Genomic DNA, 18,046 nt, shown 5'->3' on the forward strand with positions numbered 1-18,046 from the left:
GTAGAGCTTGATTCACCAACACAGAGGCAGATGCCATAGTGCCTTGGATGTGGATTGCTAATACACTTGTGCATTGTTGATCCTCGTACATATCCCTCACATAGTAGCCCTGACAACAATGTTTTATTCAGTGTGATTCAAACATATTAAAGACCAAAGAAAATCAATGAACAAATGAGCAAACTATTGAGACAGTGCCCCCCCCCCAAAAAAAACCCTGCAACAACAGCAAAAATGTACTTAAAATACCACCCCCCCCAAAAAAAAACCCACCCCAAAGCCAAAACAACAACTACAACACCCCCCCCCAAATAAGGACAAACAAACAAACATGGATTTCAAGTTCAGACAGACAGAAGGACAAGACAGACATATGGATAATGAGTAAAGTGAATGGAGGTGAGTATAAATGAGAAAATAAACAAAAATGTATAAATTAAAAAATACCTGTACATTACATTTGTAATAGATCAAAACTGCAAAATTAAACCAACATCACAAAACTTCAAAATAAGTATATAAACTCTTTTGTCCCACATTCCAATTTCCCACGCAAACCATTATGGACAACATTCTTGCCAGAAGACTTGTATCGAGCTGTCCCAAAATAGCAGTTTACCTTTGTGAAACGAGGACACTGCGCTCCCATGGCCCCCAGTCATGGTGAGGATGACTAATCTGCAAATTGGGGAAGAAAAAACTGTGTATACATGTAAATACTTTATGTATTTTGACAAATACATTTATCAAACTTGTTTAAATTTCGAAATGGGCATTGAAGTGAGCTGTGAGATCAGGCAGCTTTAGTTTTCATTCACGTTTGTCTGGTTAGGTTTAGATGAACTGTGCCATCGTTCAGCTTTAACCTGCACAGTGTAGACTGTATACGTGTAAATAGGAGCATATGTTGTAGTTTCACTTGGTTTGTCATGGAACAATCAGGCCTGATTACCTGTGATTAACTTTGATATTTTTGTACCCAGTAGGTGTCATGGCCTCACCAGGGAATTCAGTTGCAGCCATCACAGACACAGCATGATTCGCACCCACTGACTGACTCCAGCTAACTTGACTTTACCCCAGCATCACACACCGCACACTGCTACATTCACACTCTGGGCTTCAATTCCCATCATAGGCCCATTGCATTGTTGCCTTCTAAGAAAAATGCATTGGTCAGCTGATGTTATGAATTGGGATATGCTGATGTTTTTCATTTGTGGAGCCCATACCACTTGTTGTGCTGTGTTTTTGTTTTCAATTGGCGGCAGTAATGTCCTGCAATGGCTGCTTAGTGGAGGGTCTAGTATAACTAATCACAGCTGAGGATGTTAATGCTGTAAAAGCAACAGCGATAACATGAGGAGGGTTTATGATGATGATTGTAGTATATGACCTGTAGTAACCTTGTGTTGTTTGCAAGTCCCTCAGTGGGTGTGTGATTATGGAGGATGTAGAAGGGTCAGCAATACTAACATGTTGATATCCCTTAATGTTGTGCTGCCGTAACGTGACACACTTTGATTTTTCACCTCTTGTGCCTTGCTAGACTGAGCAAACGTTTTACCGCCAATTCAAGCCCTGCTTTGATGAGATTTCACTTTGTAATCAGTTTAGATTACCTGTATGTTCCCACAATACTTGAGCTCACAATGATGTGCTGCGTGCAAAGATCATTCAGCCTGTGGCTTGCCTCCAAGACACGACCAACTTAACAACACTGCACAATTCTTCAATGTCATATTTACAATAGCACTATCCTTACAGCAATTCCCAGAACTTCTCAAAGTTGCTTAGGACTGTATCAAACTGACGTTTGGGTTGGGGGTTCAGGCATACGCTTCAAAAGACACAGAACAGGTAGATACTAACCGCAGAACTCAGATGCTTGCAATCACCATTCTGCCAAACCTTGCAAACACAGAGCACAATTTACCGGTAGTTAGCGGATGCATGTTTTATACTAGACTTCCCTGCTAATTGCTACATGTTCATGTACATGTACACCCTTTCTTCCCTTCTTTGTTCCTTTTGTTTGGACAAACTTTTTCTTGACATGTCCCGTAAGGTTTGTACAGGAAAGCCTTGTGAGGACTAGGGCTCAGATCCTCAGGGTCATTGTTATTTGCAGGTAACCAGAAGACTGTTTCACAGATGCCGCCATCATTGTAGTCAGATGGAAATCTTGGGAGGCATTTCATTGAGAAAGGGTCCCATCATGCTCAGGATCAATGGCATGATGGGACGTATTTTCAGTGAAGTGCTCCCTGGGATTACCATATAACTACAAAGATGACGGTATCCATGAAACGGTTTATTGTTCCAACTCCTCAGATGTAAACGACAATCAGGTACTTCAGATTCTTCAGCTATAATTGAAGTTAAATGAAATTAGTTGGAGTATACAGAGCGGCTAAATGAGGCTTAGATCTCACTTCAGAACCCTGACCCTTTGTAATGCTATTCTGTAGTCTGTACATGCACTTTGTTTGAAACTGTCCAGTTAAATTTTACAGTTCACAGTTCCAAAAACTAAATAACTGTACACATACTTTTTCAGTTACAAATTCGTGTTAAAAGGAAGAAAAAGTGCATTGATTTTGTAGATGCATTTTACTAGCATTTCCTTTCCAAAATTAAAACATCTTTGCCGGGTATTGAATGTTAGAAATTGACAATGATCACTTTGTGGTAAATATTTCAACGAGATAATTTATCACCATAACTTGTTAAATAGCTGTTACAGATAATCCATATTCTGAAAATAAGGCTTTCTTTATAATGATTGTCTGTTTTACATATAGTTTCATGTTCATAATTTTGTACAATTTCTCTTTTTGAATGTGAAAATATAAGAGGAAACATTTCTGGAAAATTTAAATTTAGACAAATTCAAAATCTCTGTCACAAACCTCTGCCTTAATTACCTCTGTCATCACTGTGGTCAAATAATGACGCCAAATGTAAAGTTTAATTATTCATTTTTTTCCCTGCATCTCAAGTGAGCAGTTGTCATGACGTCTGTCATGGAGTGAGATATTAAACTATTCACCATGCATCATGCTGCTAAAAGTGTATTGAGGAATCTGAATTATGTGAATATGAGCCAAGCTGGAGAAATACCATCCGGTAATTGTCGCTGCGGCCAGGAGTGAGCGTGTCTGTATATATACACACCAAGATTTCAAATTGAAATCTACAGTTAAATGCATGGCCAATTGTGTATGTAACAACATACCCAACCACCACAAACACAATACTCGGTCAAAATTGTCTAATGACAGGGGGTGGGACACCGCACTATCAGGGTCTTTGAAAGTGGAATAACCAAGGCTTCAATTTACGGTCTGCTTTTAAATATGATAATTATGCACTTATGGAACCCATTCTCTGATAACGGAGCTAGTACTTTATAGAAGAGAAGTTTACTTCCATTTAGGCATACAAGCCTAACCCATGGTCTTTTGATTATCCTAGGTCTATTCCTAAGATCTGATAACCTTGAAAATAAATTGTCAAAAGCTTGCGGCAAACTGACTTCTTATTAACTGAATTTTCAAAGAAATGCTTTCAATATTATATGTCATGTCTGTGTAAGATGACTGGTAAGGCCAAAAAAAAAAAAATTCGGTCTCTGGTCAGACCAAAGTTCCGGAATTGACGCGGCCACGCGGCTTTTTTTTTTTTTTGGCTTTTTTTTTTTTCCTTCAAGCTTGGATTGTACAGACAAGGTGGGGTACTATTTTGCTTTTTTGGTGTCCTCATGTACATTGTTGTCCTCCATGATTTGCCTTGGTGCTTTCGATCATTTGCCTTGGTGCAATTTCCGCTTCCTTGGTGCTCTTTGGTAAAAAAAAAATTGAGGAGGTGCGGAAATAGAGGGCGCTGTTGGAGCTACCGCGGAACATTTTGGAAAAAAAAAGATCGACGCGCATGATTAAAATCGACGCACACGCGCTGACCAGAGACTGACTTAATTTTTTTTTTGGCCTGATATTAGTGTAAACCACAAATTACATGTACTGTGGATAATTAGTTGCTTTTTAATTAATCACCAAATCCTGGTAATATTGTAGTTTACTAAACTGATTCCTAACCCAGTTCTGTACTTGAATGATGCCGGAATATGCAGAAAAAAAAGACATTTCAGAAGAATTTGATAAACAGCAAAATAGAAATCTGAAGAGCCCTCTGGGCAGTAATTTTGAAAAGGAAACAAAAACAAAGGGGTGACTTGAATGAATGAATGAACACACACAAACTAAATGACCTCACAAGTAAGTGTAGGGCACAGAACACTATCAGGACGTGGGTGCTAAGGCTGGAGCAATGTGCAAAACTAACAGAAACTGACATTGAAATTGTAAAAAAAACGGGGACTAGATTGTTGTTGTAGCCATGTTTGCAGTCAATACTTGTTCCATTTTAGCGGTATTAAAGAGAGCTAGAATCCATATAGGCTGATGTTGAGAGCCGGATGAGAGTTTGAGTGATTTTCAGTGGTCAGACTATCCTTGGCAAGGCAGATTAGATGTCCCAGCCCAACTTAATTCCTTTTTTATTGACCATTTTAATGATGCATCAAATAGACCATCAGTGACTTTGGGCTTGATTCGGCCCATTGGGAATTCAGCATTGCAGATATATTGCCGATCTCTTTCCAAAACCAATTTCCTGTGGAGCTTGTACCGTTCCGTATCGTAGCAGGTGAAAGTCAGAGCAGGTTCAGTTATGTCCCTACACGTTGTGCTGTACGATTGGGTTTCAAATCACACTTGCATCTCACATTTTCTTTGACCTCTTTCAATTTTTTCCTTTAGTCCGGCAATTCAGTGTATTTCAAGTTTAAAGCAAGAAAAAAATGCAGTCGAAGCTGTTTAACATAAAAAGTCCTCATCAGAATTTGGTCAAGATCAATGAATCAATCCAGAAGTGGATGTTGGAAGTGTATTGCTTCATCTGTGCCAGTTATGAGAAACACATCAAAAATGAAAATAAAGAACATTTTGCAGTTGTTTCTGAGCAACACTAAGGAAGTCATAACAAGCATTACGAAGCAGTACCAAGCTGATACTGATGCCATGGTTTCATGTTGTATGTTGCTGGGTAGTAGGCCAGCATGACACTGAGTAACAGGACCATGCGGCTTACTTTCCATCTTGTCCTGGTATGTCAGAACACATGGCAACACCTGGACTTGGCATTCTTGGCAAAAGTGACAATTATGAACTTATTACCCATTCCACAGAGCTCTGAGTTCCAGAAACCATGCAGGTTACATCAAGGAAGGACATCACATTGTTTATACAGTTCTCAAGTCTAAGTATTCTAGCTTTAAACCAAACTTGGTTACATTATTAATGTATGGACTCTGAAAGGTTTCTGGTATGCACACGCGTTGGCAAAATTATAAAAAAAAAACCTTTAATGTAACATGATGTCTCAAAACTGCCAAACTCACTGGTTTGACTGGAATCCTGCTGCTGCACAATTTTAACGTGTTTTTAGATGGGGTTACGATCGAGTATATTATTTCATGTGGCCTCTCTGGGCTCCCATATATTGTGCACTAAATTTAGTCGGGCTCATTTTGCAATCATCTGCAACATCAGCCGACATTTGAAGCAAAAAAGTATTTAAAAAAGAAAAAAGCCACGTCGCAGCACCACTTTTGGGGCAAGCTCCATACCAGAAACTGAAGACTTTTTTGGGGGGCCAGAGATACACACACCTACATCAGTGATAGTGGTGGTAATCCCACATTTTAAAAATCTAATTTAAGGTTAAGTAAAGATTCGTTTTGTACAAGAGAAGAAATTAAATTGACCTTGAATGAAATTCTAAGACTGCAGGTCCACGTGACCTGTCTAGCACTGATGTTGTAAAACTCACTTAAGAACTTTCCACTGTAACTTAATTTACATGAAGAATGAAATCGTCTGTTGAAAAGAAGATTGTAAAATGTAAGTTAAGCATGTTGTTTTCATTTTATGGGTGCATGTAAATAATACAAGTGTATGTGGCCATTTAAATTGCACATCGTGGTTTGAATTACAAGGAGGCTGCATGTCTGAATTATTCATAAAAGGAAGCCAAGCTGGTCAAATAAAGCCAGGTGTCGCAGCTACTTGGAAATGTCATGACTACAGAGGGACACATTGACCTCCATTATAGAAAGAGCCTTCCTATACATTCATGTATGCAAACACATGTGGAAAGTTTCATATCAGTTTTGTATCAAAAAGAAATTTCCTTTGCAATTGAGGAAGTGGAAAATTCTAGAGATGTGTGCTGTGTGACAATGGAGGAGTAAGAAGAGAGGCTCCTTTGTATGTATTTTATATATCACACATGTGAAGTGCTGCAGCTTGTCACTATAACAATGGAGGAATGAGAACACATTCCTCCATGCTATAACCCATGCTACTTGCTCTCTCTATGCTGTTTCACTTTCGCTTAGAACAATACATGTAAGTTGTTATTTGAATGACACATCAAACAAACAAAGAATTGCCCAAGTTACTTATGGAATAATTACCATACAAATTTGTTAGAAGAAAAAAAAATCAAATTTGTCGAAGAGTATGGGAGAGCATGGGGAAGGGGCGAATGAAACTGCTTGACATATACTCTACAGTTCAACAACACCACGTTTCTTTGCAATTTGCTTGTTAATCCAGCTTTGGAAGATTTCCAGAAAATATGGTCATTGCTCCCTTGCAGTATCCAAAAAGCGGGAAAAAAATTAAGAAAATAAATTGTCGGTTCTCATTAGTCGTTTGCGTTGTAGTTCATTATGATGAGGTCATTGCATTTATTTGGTGGTTTGATTAACCTTTCCTGCTACTACTTGTAATTTGACAGGGCTCTTGATAAAGTGCAATACTCCCTGAATTAATACATGACAAATTTGGATGGAGAGAGGAAATTGATTTTTGATGGCTTATAACAATGCATTGTGTGGGAGCATTTCATTTTTGTTAGGAGTACATAGAAAGCAGACAAATGAAGCAGTGACCATGAAGCAACATTGTGATTCAAGGAGGCAGTTCAGCTGGCTGTGTTTGACAGCTTTACCAATAAAGCCAATAATATCCCACACACTGTGGATAAACAATGTATTGAATGGGCGGACTTACCCAAGTGTGGTAAATAGGATTGGAGTTTGTTGGCGACAGAAGAATCAGGTCGGTTTGGCTTCTATGGCCAGCTTACCAAGCCCATGTGTGTGTGTGTGTTTTAATAATAAGATTTGATGAGAGTTGTGGTAGTTTGCCTTGAGCAATGTGCTAGGGTAATGCATTGGAGTAGGTAGTAACCTGCGGGCCATCTGCCTACCTAGATGCACCTTCTGCTGCTAGTCCTTCCTCCCTCCACTGACTGCCAGGCATACTGGCCCACAGGTTGTTATATCTATGGCTTACTGCCTCCATGAAAATCTAAGAACCATCCAACCTAATATCGCAACTCCTCAAGGCCCAGCAGTTTTATACCTTATGCAAATATTTAGCAACACTTACAGTTTATTGTTTAAAATGATAACAAAGTGAATGGCCATTCTAAACCTGGCTGAAAAGTCTGTTCAATAAAATGAAATAGACCTGGCTATGACGACTAGAGGGAAAGCTGGAACACACCCCGATTAAAAAAAAGGTCCTCGGGATATCTCAAACCATTCATTTCTAGATGTACTTTGACTTGACCAGATTTCACGGCATAAGATACTGTGCGGATATGTCCCTCAATTGCTACCCATACCCTATTGGGTTGCAGTGGTAGAGTCCAGGCGCAATCTGTTGTAAGCCTTAAGACATTTACCAGGTGTGTGGCATGGAGTAGGGCTGTGTCCATATCACTGGCTGGGTGAGACCACTGTGTGTGCTCAGGCTTTGTGCAGCAACTGGCTGGATTGGTAAACACCCTGCACTTGATTACAAGTTGGTGTAGCTGGAGGTGCTGGCCGTAACCAGTGCACTTCCAGTCAGACCTTTGGCAGACAGGATTCATAGCCAGTGTGAAAACTGATTTAGGGATTTCTATTTGGATCAGTTATGACAAACCAAGAGTTTTCTTTTCATTGGTCTATTCACTTCACATCTTACTCCTGATTGAAGGAAGTTTGAAGTGGACAGATTATTGGCGGTGATTGCCCACCATCAAGTAGTATTGCAAGTCTTATCAGTATCAGCGATGGGATTGGCAGCTAGCTGACTCCAAGCATGCCCACAGCTAGGATATTGGTTAATACTCTTCAGATGAAGTAATCAAGAAGTACAAGTTTGTGGGATACTGATTAGTATATGAAATATTCTGTTTGGTTGATTGATGGTGCCTTACCTGTGGATTATAAAGTGCAGTTAGCAGCGTGTGCAGATAAGATGAGGAATGTGCTGTTTTCATCAATTGTCTTTTTGACACTTTCATATGGTGGTAAGTTTGATCATAAATTCTAGAATAGATAAGATTAGTTTGTACTCAATGTCAATGCTAAATGCAAAAGGAATTCAACATTAAAACAGCACAAAGCAACAAATCCTAACAGAGTTTGGCACTCCCAGAGTTGAAATGTGTTCTGTTTTTGAGAGTCACATGCGCAAAGAAAAGCAGTGATAAGTGATGACATTCATTGCCTTTGCCATCTGTATGAATTGGCCCTAGATTTTGGATGATTTTGGATGAAATACTAACTTACTAACATGACTTATTAGAATTAAGAAAGATTTTACATGCTTTATGCAAAACATGTCTTAAAATTAGTCACAATTTCCTTATTTTTTGTAATCAATCTTTTACCAGCTTTGTTTAAAAAAGAGTACGTTTCTAAACCATGGTTTCTCTTCCATGTGTTGGTGATGGGTTAATTAAAGTACATTCTGAACTGATTTTTTTTCTATTTCTGTTATTGATTTCAGAAGAATAGTAATAGTCCTAAATTTACAAAAGGTTGATTTAAGGTTTTTTCCTGATAAATCAGTTACTTTTGAAGAAATGACTGATGAAATGATTCTTAAACAGAAACATTTTGTTAGCACTGTACTTGAGGAAATACAAACTAAAATGTGATTCCAAAGAATTCGAAAAATAAAGTACTCCATATGCAGCACTTGGTGCAGTGGTGGATTCTTGTAGAAGTACTGATCTTTTGTCTCTGTGTGGATCCCAAGCCCGGCGCCCGTGGATCGGCAGTATGCTACTGATGAAATAACCCTGTTATGGGTTGACTCACATCCAACCAACCATTCAAGCATTGGTGAGAGAGTCCATGCGGCCGGCCGTCTAGCATGTATCCACTTTGATCATGTTCAAACCTCAAGACAGTGACTCACAAAGCACTAACATCATCAGTCTATCCTTAGGATAAGTGTTCATTTCACAAATGGTAGCATGGGGATTACCTGTGTTTGGTCAGGCATCTCTTCACGACACAATCTTGATTCATTTTGGCGTATCTTATGCCATGAACATGACGAATGAGCCTTGTTAAAAAACGGGGAAAATATCTCATTATGCAGGCAAAAGACGGTATTGTGTTTGGAGGGATTGATCAGTGCAAACAGTGCAGTATTGGGTAACCATTTAAAAACTGACTGGTAAATTTAGATGGTTTGTTTAACTTTGATCCATATTACAACATGCAAACAATTGAACTTTCAACAGTTTAACTTCCTTTACAAATGATGTTCACATGTACATTTATGCATAGTAATACTAAGAAACATTGATGTCTACAACAGGTTTTCAAAATATTGTTCATGTCAGTCAGGACTTTTTAAATAAGTGCAATATGTTAAGTATACATTTCAACAACATTGGATACTGTTCAAGTTTTTAAATGGTACCTTTTAACCCAATCTGCCCTCTAGTTTTATTTTACTGAGAATCAACAAGGTCTTCAAACTTAAGTCGCTCAACTTATTTCATTTTTGAAATGAGTTTTCAATCTGTAAATTTTATTTAAAAGCTTCTGTTCATCGATGTTGATATTTTCAACCCTCAGAAACTATGCTTTTATTTGTGGTTGCTTTTGCACCTGCACAAAAGATACTCCTGAATTATTGCCCAGCTGCAAATTATTCAACATTTATCAAGTAAAAATTTGGTAACTTTATGTTGACAGATATTTTTGTTCAATGTCTCATGCCAAAGTGAATGTTTTTAAAAAAGAAAAGCTACTTTTTTTCTGGTGAAACTTGAAGTTGCACAGGAGAGCATCTTGAATGTGCAAGGCGTTTGAAGCACCTTAGTTCTTGACCACAGTCTGGGAAGTTTAAGTGGTAGAACTGTACAATTCAATGTGTTCAATGTTTTCACTGTGACGATGGGGCAATCTTATGTTCAGTGCCTATCCTATCTCCTACATCCATGCAAGCTTTCACTGGGACAGATGAAACCTTTAAGTGATTGGTACACTTTCTAACCATTTGCTAAATGTTCACCAGATTTATCATGAGTTCCTATCCTTATTTCCATCCTTACCTAGCCCGTTTCTAAAAACAGTGGACATCTTCCATATTGAGCCACACAGTGATACTTGCTAAATTTCCTGAAAACATACGTTCCCTGAATTTGAAATCTAGACGTTTTTTCCATTTACTTAGCTGGTTAAAAAGCAGGCAAAATCAAATTCCAACCTACAGACGTCAAAATCCTGTAGTAATATCTTACAGACTTACTCAAATTTCCCCTCAAAATTGCAGAATTTTAACTAAATGTCTACAGGTAGAATGTTTGATTTCTCCCGCATTTTAACCAGTGGAAAAACAGTATGAATTTCTATTCAGGGAACACAATTATCTTAATGCCTTGCTGTGTGGCTCAAATTACAGAGGAAGTCTAGTATTTGAGATAACACTGTGCAATACTATCAGTTTCCTTTGTTAAATCTTATTGAATTTTGTTCAGAGCAGTTCCGGGAAAAATTCAGGAGTGGCAAACTATTAAAAAGAATGTCTTAGTCATTTGGGTGGAAGCAATTTTAGGGAATCTGTGAATTTTGAATGATGGACACTTATAAAGAAAACTGCCATGAATTTAATAGCACTGTGTTGAGTTGGTGTACGCAAACATTCCTCCTGGATTATCCACTTGCATAAAATCCTGCCTCAACCCTTCTATAGGTTTGTTTAAGAGTTCTTGTAAACATGTTGCAATGGGATTAGTGAGTGTGTTTGTGTGGGTTGTATTATAACTGTAATGAGGGAGTGTTGGCACCACTCCACTGCAGATAAATCCCTCTTAACCTAAGCCACTGACATAATAAAAGCAAAAAAAAGCAGTGCAGAAAGATTCATCATGTCAAATAGGATTACATGATAACTAATCCTATCTCATTAAAGAGCAAAGCATATTACATGCTTAATGCCATTATGATTGTGTTTTACTATAAGAGCTTTTTGGGTGAACGTGCCAGATAAGAGGATGAGGTGGGGTTAAGTAGGCCAACAACATTTCCAAAAAGGTCTGCGATATTTATAAAGCCAGTCACTTCAGCAAGTCTGTCACCGAGATATACTGAAAGGAATGCGTTATAACCAATTATTTCATGCAAGACGGATCACAGATATTGTAATTTTCTTATGAGAATTATATTTGTGTCAAATCTTACATGTATCAACTGTTAGTTAGCTTTGCCGAAGGAATTAAATAAAATTCTTTGCTGTTCTTTAACATTAACCATGTGGAAGCAGTTGGCCCACAAATCGACCAGTTCAGTTATACTAGAGTTCTAGGTCAATTCAGTCATTTATTGAATTACATGATTTTTACAGTCCGCCTAATGTTTAAATGTTAGCATGTGATGAATTCAAAATCCATGGATCTAAAAAGACTTAAAAAAATTGATGTACATATGGAAGAAGAAAATTGATGTACATATGGAAGAAGAAAAAGTTGCAAGTTACACTCGTACATTGATAGCTGTAAGTTCAGTTTTAACTACAAAGTTTTCTTTTGCTTTGTAAAGTGAAAGATTGTCAGTGTATTTTCATGTAGGTCTGAAAATGCATTGAGGGAAAAGGAATTCACAATGTTCTAAAACTGGAGAAGTTGAGAGTCCATTATAGTTAGATGGGGTTCGGCTGATACTGATTTTTTTGTAATTTGAAGATGTTTTTATTGATTCTTTGTGAATGTCTTGATAAGGGCAAACGAGTTGAAAACCATTATGGTTTATTGCCATTGACAAGGAGAGCACAGGCTCAGTAATGGCTCCTCCAAGGAAGGTCATTTGAAAAGATATGGAAATGACCATCCGCCTTGTACAGCCAATGGGCATTCCTCACATGTGTACATGTATCAGTGTGCATCCATTGCATGCTCAATTTGTCCGGTGTTGAAATAGATATTGCCTATGTCTCAAGGCTGGTGCAGGTGTGGTCTACTCTGCTTCTATGGTCAAACTGTTGCCACTTACAAAACAGGAAGACAAGATTGTTTATTGGCAAGTTTTACTGAAAGGAAAATATCAGCGGAATGACCATTAGTTACTGAGTCTGAGCTAGGGTCAGGTTTATGTGCACTGTGGTTGGGAAGTTATTTGAAAGTCAGTCCTTGTAATTCAGTATGCCTGTCAATGATTGAAGGATTTCAACTGAATAAACAACAACTTGCTTTATTGGTTTTTTAATATCAAGTGGTGTAGATTGCAAATAAATGACTGTTGTTTGGCGTTGTATAAGTTTATTTCCTCAGTTCATGTTTCCTTGTAATTGTAAGGAATGTGTTGTGGGGACTCCACGTTGGTCTGCTAGCTAATCCCTGCATTAATATGAACCAGACAATACTTTGAAGTCAGCCGTCTTGTTAATGAAAGCAAATAGGAAATGTTGCAATCATTAAGTGATGGCATAGAGCATGGTGATAGTGATCAGACACAGAGGAAGAACCCAAAGGAGGACAAAAAATAAGCAGCTGTAATTCAGAACATCATGGCAATTAGCATAGGCCTACTTTTGTGCTAGGATTGTACCAAATAAAAGGATGATGCACCATCCAGGCATCCCCTCATCCCTACTCCACACACTTTGGTCCTGCCCCTCCCTGTTTAATCCCTCTTTTGTGTGTCTCCTTCCACCCCTGCATATTTGTGTGTCCCATACTTGTTTGTTTCAGTACCTCTGTCATTTTGCCTTTAGGTCCTGCCTGACTGAAACATTAGGCTTGCTAGCGCTAATTTGAGTTGTTAGGATGAAACAGTGTTAGACTGTAGCGCCTACTGATTGATTGACTGGTGTACATCAACACAATGAGTGATAAATGGATCGGTCTAAGCCTTGTCAGTACATGCACAACAGATTATCACCACATTATCACACAGGGCCAATGATAAATAAACAGCTGCAACTCTAGTTATGGAGGTGTGTACTGAACTCAACAAGTTCACATTCTTTGAAGTCAATTTTTATGATCTTCAGCTGTCCAACAATCAAGTGAATTCTGGCTAAAAATGGAATGTCATTCGAAAAATGTGAATTGTTAGTATAAACTTAGATTGTTTGGAAGTTGGAGCCCCCATTTGACTTCTATCATTTCAGTTGGAAATATTGTCTTGTTGACTGATACACCAGAAAAGTTCCCATACTAAATGTGATGTGTGATATATGTTTTTTTTACATGCATAAACTTGTTTACTCTCAAATGATGTCCCAGAAATGAGGTTTGTAATTTCAGTAACTGGTCTGGAATTGGAAAAGAATGTGAAAGCAGGACCAATCCAGAATGTTACCAATTTACCGCATGATTTTGCACATTGAGCATTGGTGAAAAACAAAGTGACATTTTCACCACGCAAAGATTAACACACACAAATTACACGTTTGTTAAGAAAATTACAGCTTTAGGTACAAAGCATCGGTGTTACATGTCTAAAATGATTTTGAGGAACATGTGTTTCAATGTGGCTAAAAACTTAACAACTTTGTGCATCCTTCCATCACTGATCACAGTGATTTGCAGGGTTGTGTAGCATCAATGTGATGTTGTTCGCCTCGGTAGGTTTCAATGCCTGTTTTCAACTGCACGGGACTGTATGAATTGGTGACAGGGATAACGTTTAGTAACAAGCAAATCACTGTAGTTTCTACATTGTCCCAACTTCATAGAATGACCCACATGTATTGTAATCATAATAAGAAAATGATAATAAATTTAACAGAGTGCACACAAGTGAGGAAGCAACAAAATAGCAGAATAAAATTGAAGCATTAAAAAAGCGCCAAAAGACAATAAAGAACACAATATATTAGAACAATTATGTACTTTTAAGATGAGAAAAGGGTGGAAACAAGGAATGCATAAAGTAGACATTTTATGAATATGAATCTGAGGAGAATGCACTCCAATGTTGACTACATGCATGTGCATGTACCAGGTGCTCAGTGGGTCAGCTGGTCAATCAATGCGCCAGCGGGACCACAATTTATGACATTTGATTGAATTTTGGTTTGTGTAATATGTATGATTGTGAATTCTGGCTTAATAACATTCTCTATTTGCTGAAACTGAATCAGCACTTACATGTAACTGTTGATATGTACATGTATGTGTGTGGTAGCGCTATGGGAAGTCTGTATCTGGGTAGATATTGACACCATGGTGGCCTTTGTAGCAGCTGGTATTTTCTGAGTCTGGCAGACCTACAGGAAATACATTGAAAAGGAATGCTTCAATTAAGATAAGTGTGCTGTTGGTAATATGGGAGGGTATGTCATATTAATTAGTGAGTGCAATTACTTGTATATTCCATGGATGTGTTCAGTGCAGGATGCACCTGTCATGATGTATCGGTGATTGTAAGCAGCTTCAGTGGGCCAAATAGTAACATGGGACTCAACATGACTGTCATTGTTGGACTAATTGGAGCTATCATTGATTCCAAATGTATAGCAAGTTAATTTATATTCTTGTTTGCACAAACCCAAGGCCGTGATCAAAGTGTTGTCATTTGATTTGAGTTGGTAATTCCAGTGGTGCCAGCCCAGCATGTCGGCAAGCACGCACAGCCAGCGTGTCACTCATTCAATTCTTATGCTATGCACTTGATACAAATCTCCAGTGATCATTACAACAAAGTGAAAATAAAAGAAACTAATATAAAGGCAACCCCAAGATTGATGTAGTGGATGCAGAGTGGGGTGTGATTTTGGCTAATTGTCAGCTTTTAAGAAATAACTGTAAAGTTTTTAGAAACAAAATGACATTGTCAAACTCTGAGAAGTTCATTGGATTTGATTATTCCTTGAATTTTTCTACGTTTGAGTTATTACTAGGTGATTATCACAGTTATGAGTGCTTCCTTAGCAATAGAGACTGAACCAGGGCTTGAAGGCTTAATATCATGTGTCTGCTAACCACAGAATTCTGGGCCTACAATGTACGTATATCGCCATTCTCTGCCTAGTGCTTGCAGAAAAATTCTGTGCCAATCCTTTGACTTAGCAGTTGGCACAGAATGCACATAAGCAAAAAGTCCTTGCTTGCCCATGATGTACGCTTACTTTAGCACTGAATTTTTGGCAATTTTTTTTTGCTTCAAAAAAGCAGAACCATGAAATTGGACCCAGGCGTCCAATGTGGACAAATACGTTTGTAATTGCCCATTTGGTGTAGGTGTAGGATTAGTAAATGTCTTTGCCAGATGTGATATAGAGATTGTAGACTTGAGTAGTTGAAACACTAGGGACTTATAAAACAGTCATCTTTTTTCCCAAGTCTGGATGCACTAAATCATCATAACTTGTAATATTATCCCATTAGGTGCATTGATACCAGCTTCATCTTTCTTGTAAACTCTCTGAATATATGCATGGTTTTAACTGGAATTCATATCATTCAAAACAAAGTTTGAAGGTGTGATTTCCTGTTACGTTGACACTTACATGTTTATGGAGTAGACTCGTGTTGGACATAAAGAAAAGGGATCCATAAACTGAATGAAAGCTACATTAACATCTGATTGACATCCACAGCAAAGTGATTCAACCAAACACTAGAAAAAAGGAAAAGTACTGGGATCACATTGTATTGACGTTCTTTTTTTTTGTACCTTGCAAACATTTGTGTTTGTACAAAAGCGTGTGCTTTTCAATTATAAAAAAATGTGTGTTTGTGGTTTTTTATACAACATAAGTTTTGTACATAAACTAACACAAAAGCTGCAAGCTGTCTGACTGCTTAGGTTCAGGACAAACAGAAAGTAAAATATTGTTGCGCAAATAGGAAGAAACAGAAAGTGATAGGCCTCATGGGTCAATTCTCTCCTTTTGTAAGAACCATAGGATTGCTGATGACTCTTATTCACAGAGATCCAAATATCTTTTGAAGGACCTAAAAAAGGAAGTGTTTTTTTATGAGCAGTCGGCATTGCTATATGGTGGAACTAAAGTACATTGTTTTGCTTGTCATCCTGTGTCAAGTGTGTGTGTTACAGAAAAGTTTTATTTATAATTAACAGGTTCCCAGTCAAAATGATGATTTTTGCTTAACAAGAAACTGTGCTAAGCAATTATCATCCCACCAGGTCCATCACATTAGGCCATGTGCTCTGTGTGGATTCAATTCTGGGATATTTCTGTATACATTTACTTGCATCCTTCTTGCAACCTGAAGCATTTTTGTGTATTCATTACCAACTACTGAGATAGAGCTACATGTAGCTAAAATGTTTTTTTTTCTTCATTTGATTGCAGCTGTAGCAGCACGAAGGAGAGAAGACATTCAGCCAACCATTACTGAGCATCCACAGAATGTTGTTGTGCCAAAGAATGAGCCAGCTAGACTCAACTGCAGAGCAGAAGGTAGACCAGAACCTAGCATATCGGTAAGTAAAGCTTACATGCATGCATAGTGTTCAAGCTGCAGAAAGATATAGCATTATTAGCATGAGTGGAAAACCCAGAGCCATACAGTCCTTCAATCAGACTGAACATTATGAAGTGCATGCTTCAGCCCATCGGGAAGTTTATGCACAAATATACTCCCTCAACTGTCAAAAATATACGTACGCTCCAGTGCTGTTACATGTACATGCAATGTGGGGATGTACATGTATACAGGTTGTGCACATTCAAATGAAACTTGGTCGATGTAGTGTGTACTGTACCCATACATGCATGCACAAGAACACACCGACTGATGTCAAAGTTACTTTCTGGTCAAAAGTCACCACAATTTGGTCCAAATTTTCCTTAGAAATAACTCTTCCAATAATAAGTTGGCCCCAATCATGCCAAGTGTGTATGCACTTGCAGACCTTCGTGTAATTTTGGTGATACATCGCCCTGTATTGTTCCCTGCATAGAGCCATTGGACATACACTTGAATGTAGACAATACAAAATTTACGCATAGTCTTTGTGTAATCACCATGTTAATGAAATAACTAATAAAGTAATATTCTTTATGGATAAAAAGTGTTACATGTATCTTCAAAGTTTAAGTAGTTTTGGAACTGAATTGACGTGAATAAAGAAAAGTTTGTAATAAAAGTGTGCATAAATGTAGGAAGTAGTGTTACAATACGTACATTTACCTCATTTTGCTAGAATTTAGCATCAAATATTCACACTGAAAAGAATGGCATGTCTGTGGGTCTGTATAGATGCAATAAATAGTGTGGTTTCCTGTTGCTAAAAGCAATAAAAATCCAACAACTGTTGCAAACAGTTGTGACCAAGCAGGCAAATCCTTTGAAGTGTCTGAATTTCATGGGGTCAGCCAGGCAGTGTGTGATGCTTGATGCTGAGTGTTATGGTGCCACACAATCAGTTCTGCCCATTGGCGTCTGCTGGACTTTTTGAAGTAAATTGCTGGCTATTATGTATAAAAATAATGGGAGCACCTGCTAGCATTAATAGCAGTGTGACTCTGTCGGTATGTGTATAGGCTGACATTGACTGCATAGAGTCAGATGGGGCTTATAATGAGCAGTGTTCCTACAGAGACCCTTTCTAATGCGCAGGGGATCTGCCATTAGACTCATACAATGTGACAAGGCCAATGCCAGAGTCTTTTTACAAGCCTGCCTAATTTTTTTTTTATTAAAACCTGAC

At 38.1% G+C, this 18,046-nt stretch overlaps 1 protein-coding gene across 4 annotated transcripts in view; it reads left to right on the forward strand.

The window, feature by feature from the left end:
• The first annotated feature begins 7,828 nt into the window (after positions 1 to 7,828).
• LOC119722034 (roundabout homolog 1-like) overlaps positions 7,829 to 18,046 on the forward strand; it is a 62,275-nt gene continuing 52,057 nt past the window's right edge. For all 4 annotated transcript variants that reach the window (XM_038192017.1, XM_038192020.1, XM_038192021.1 and 1 more), the window contains exons 1-2: positions 7,829 to 8,430; positions 16,686 to 16,816. In XM_038192017.1, coding sequence (XP_038047945.1) covers positions 8,301 to 8,430; positions 16,686 to 16,816 — 261 coding nt within the window. In that variant the 5' untranslated portion in view covers positions 7,829 to 8,300. The remainder of the gene's footprint in view (positions 8,431 to 16,685; positions 16,817 to 18,046) is intronic.

Source organism: Patiria miniata, unplaced genomic scaffold (genome assembly GCF_015706575.1).
Source record: "Patiria miniata isolate m_02_andy unplaced genomic scaffold, ASM1570657v1 HiC_scaffold_14, whole genome shotgun sequence".
Classification (NCBI taxonomy): domain Eukaryota; kingdom Metazoa; phylum Echinodermata; class Asteroidea; order Valvatida; family Asterinidae; genus Patiria; species Patiria miniata.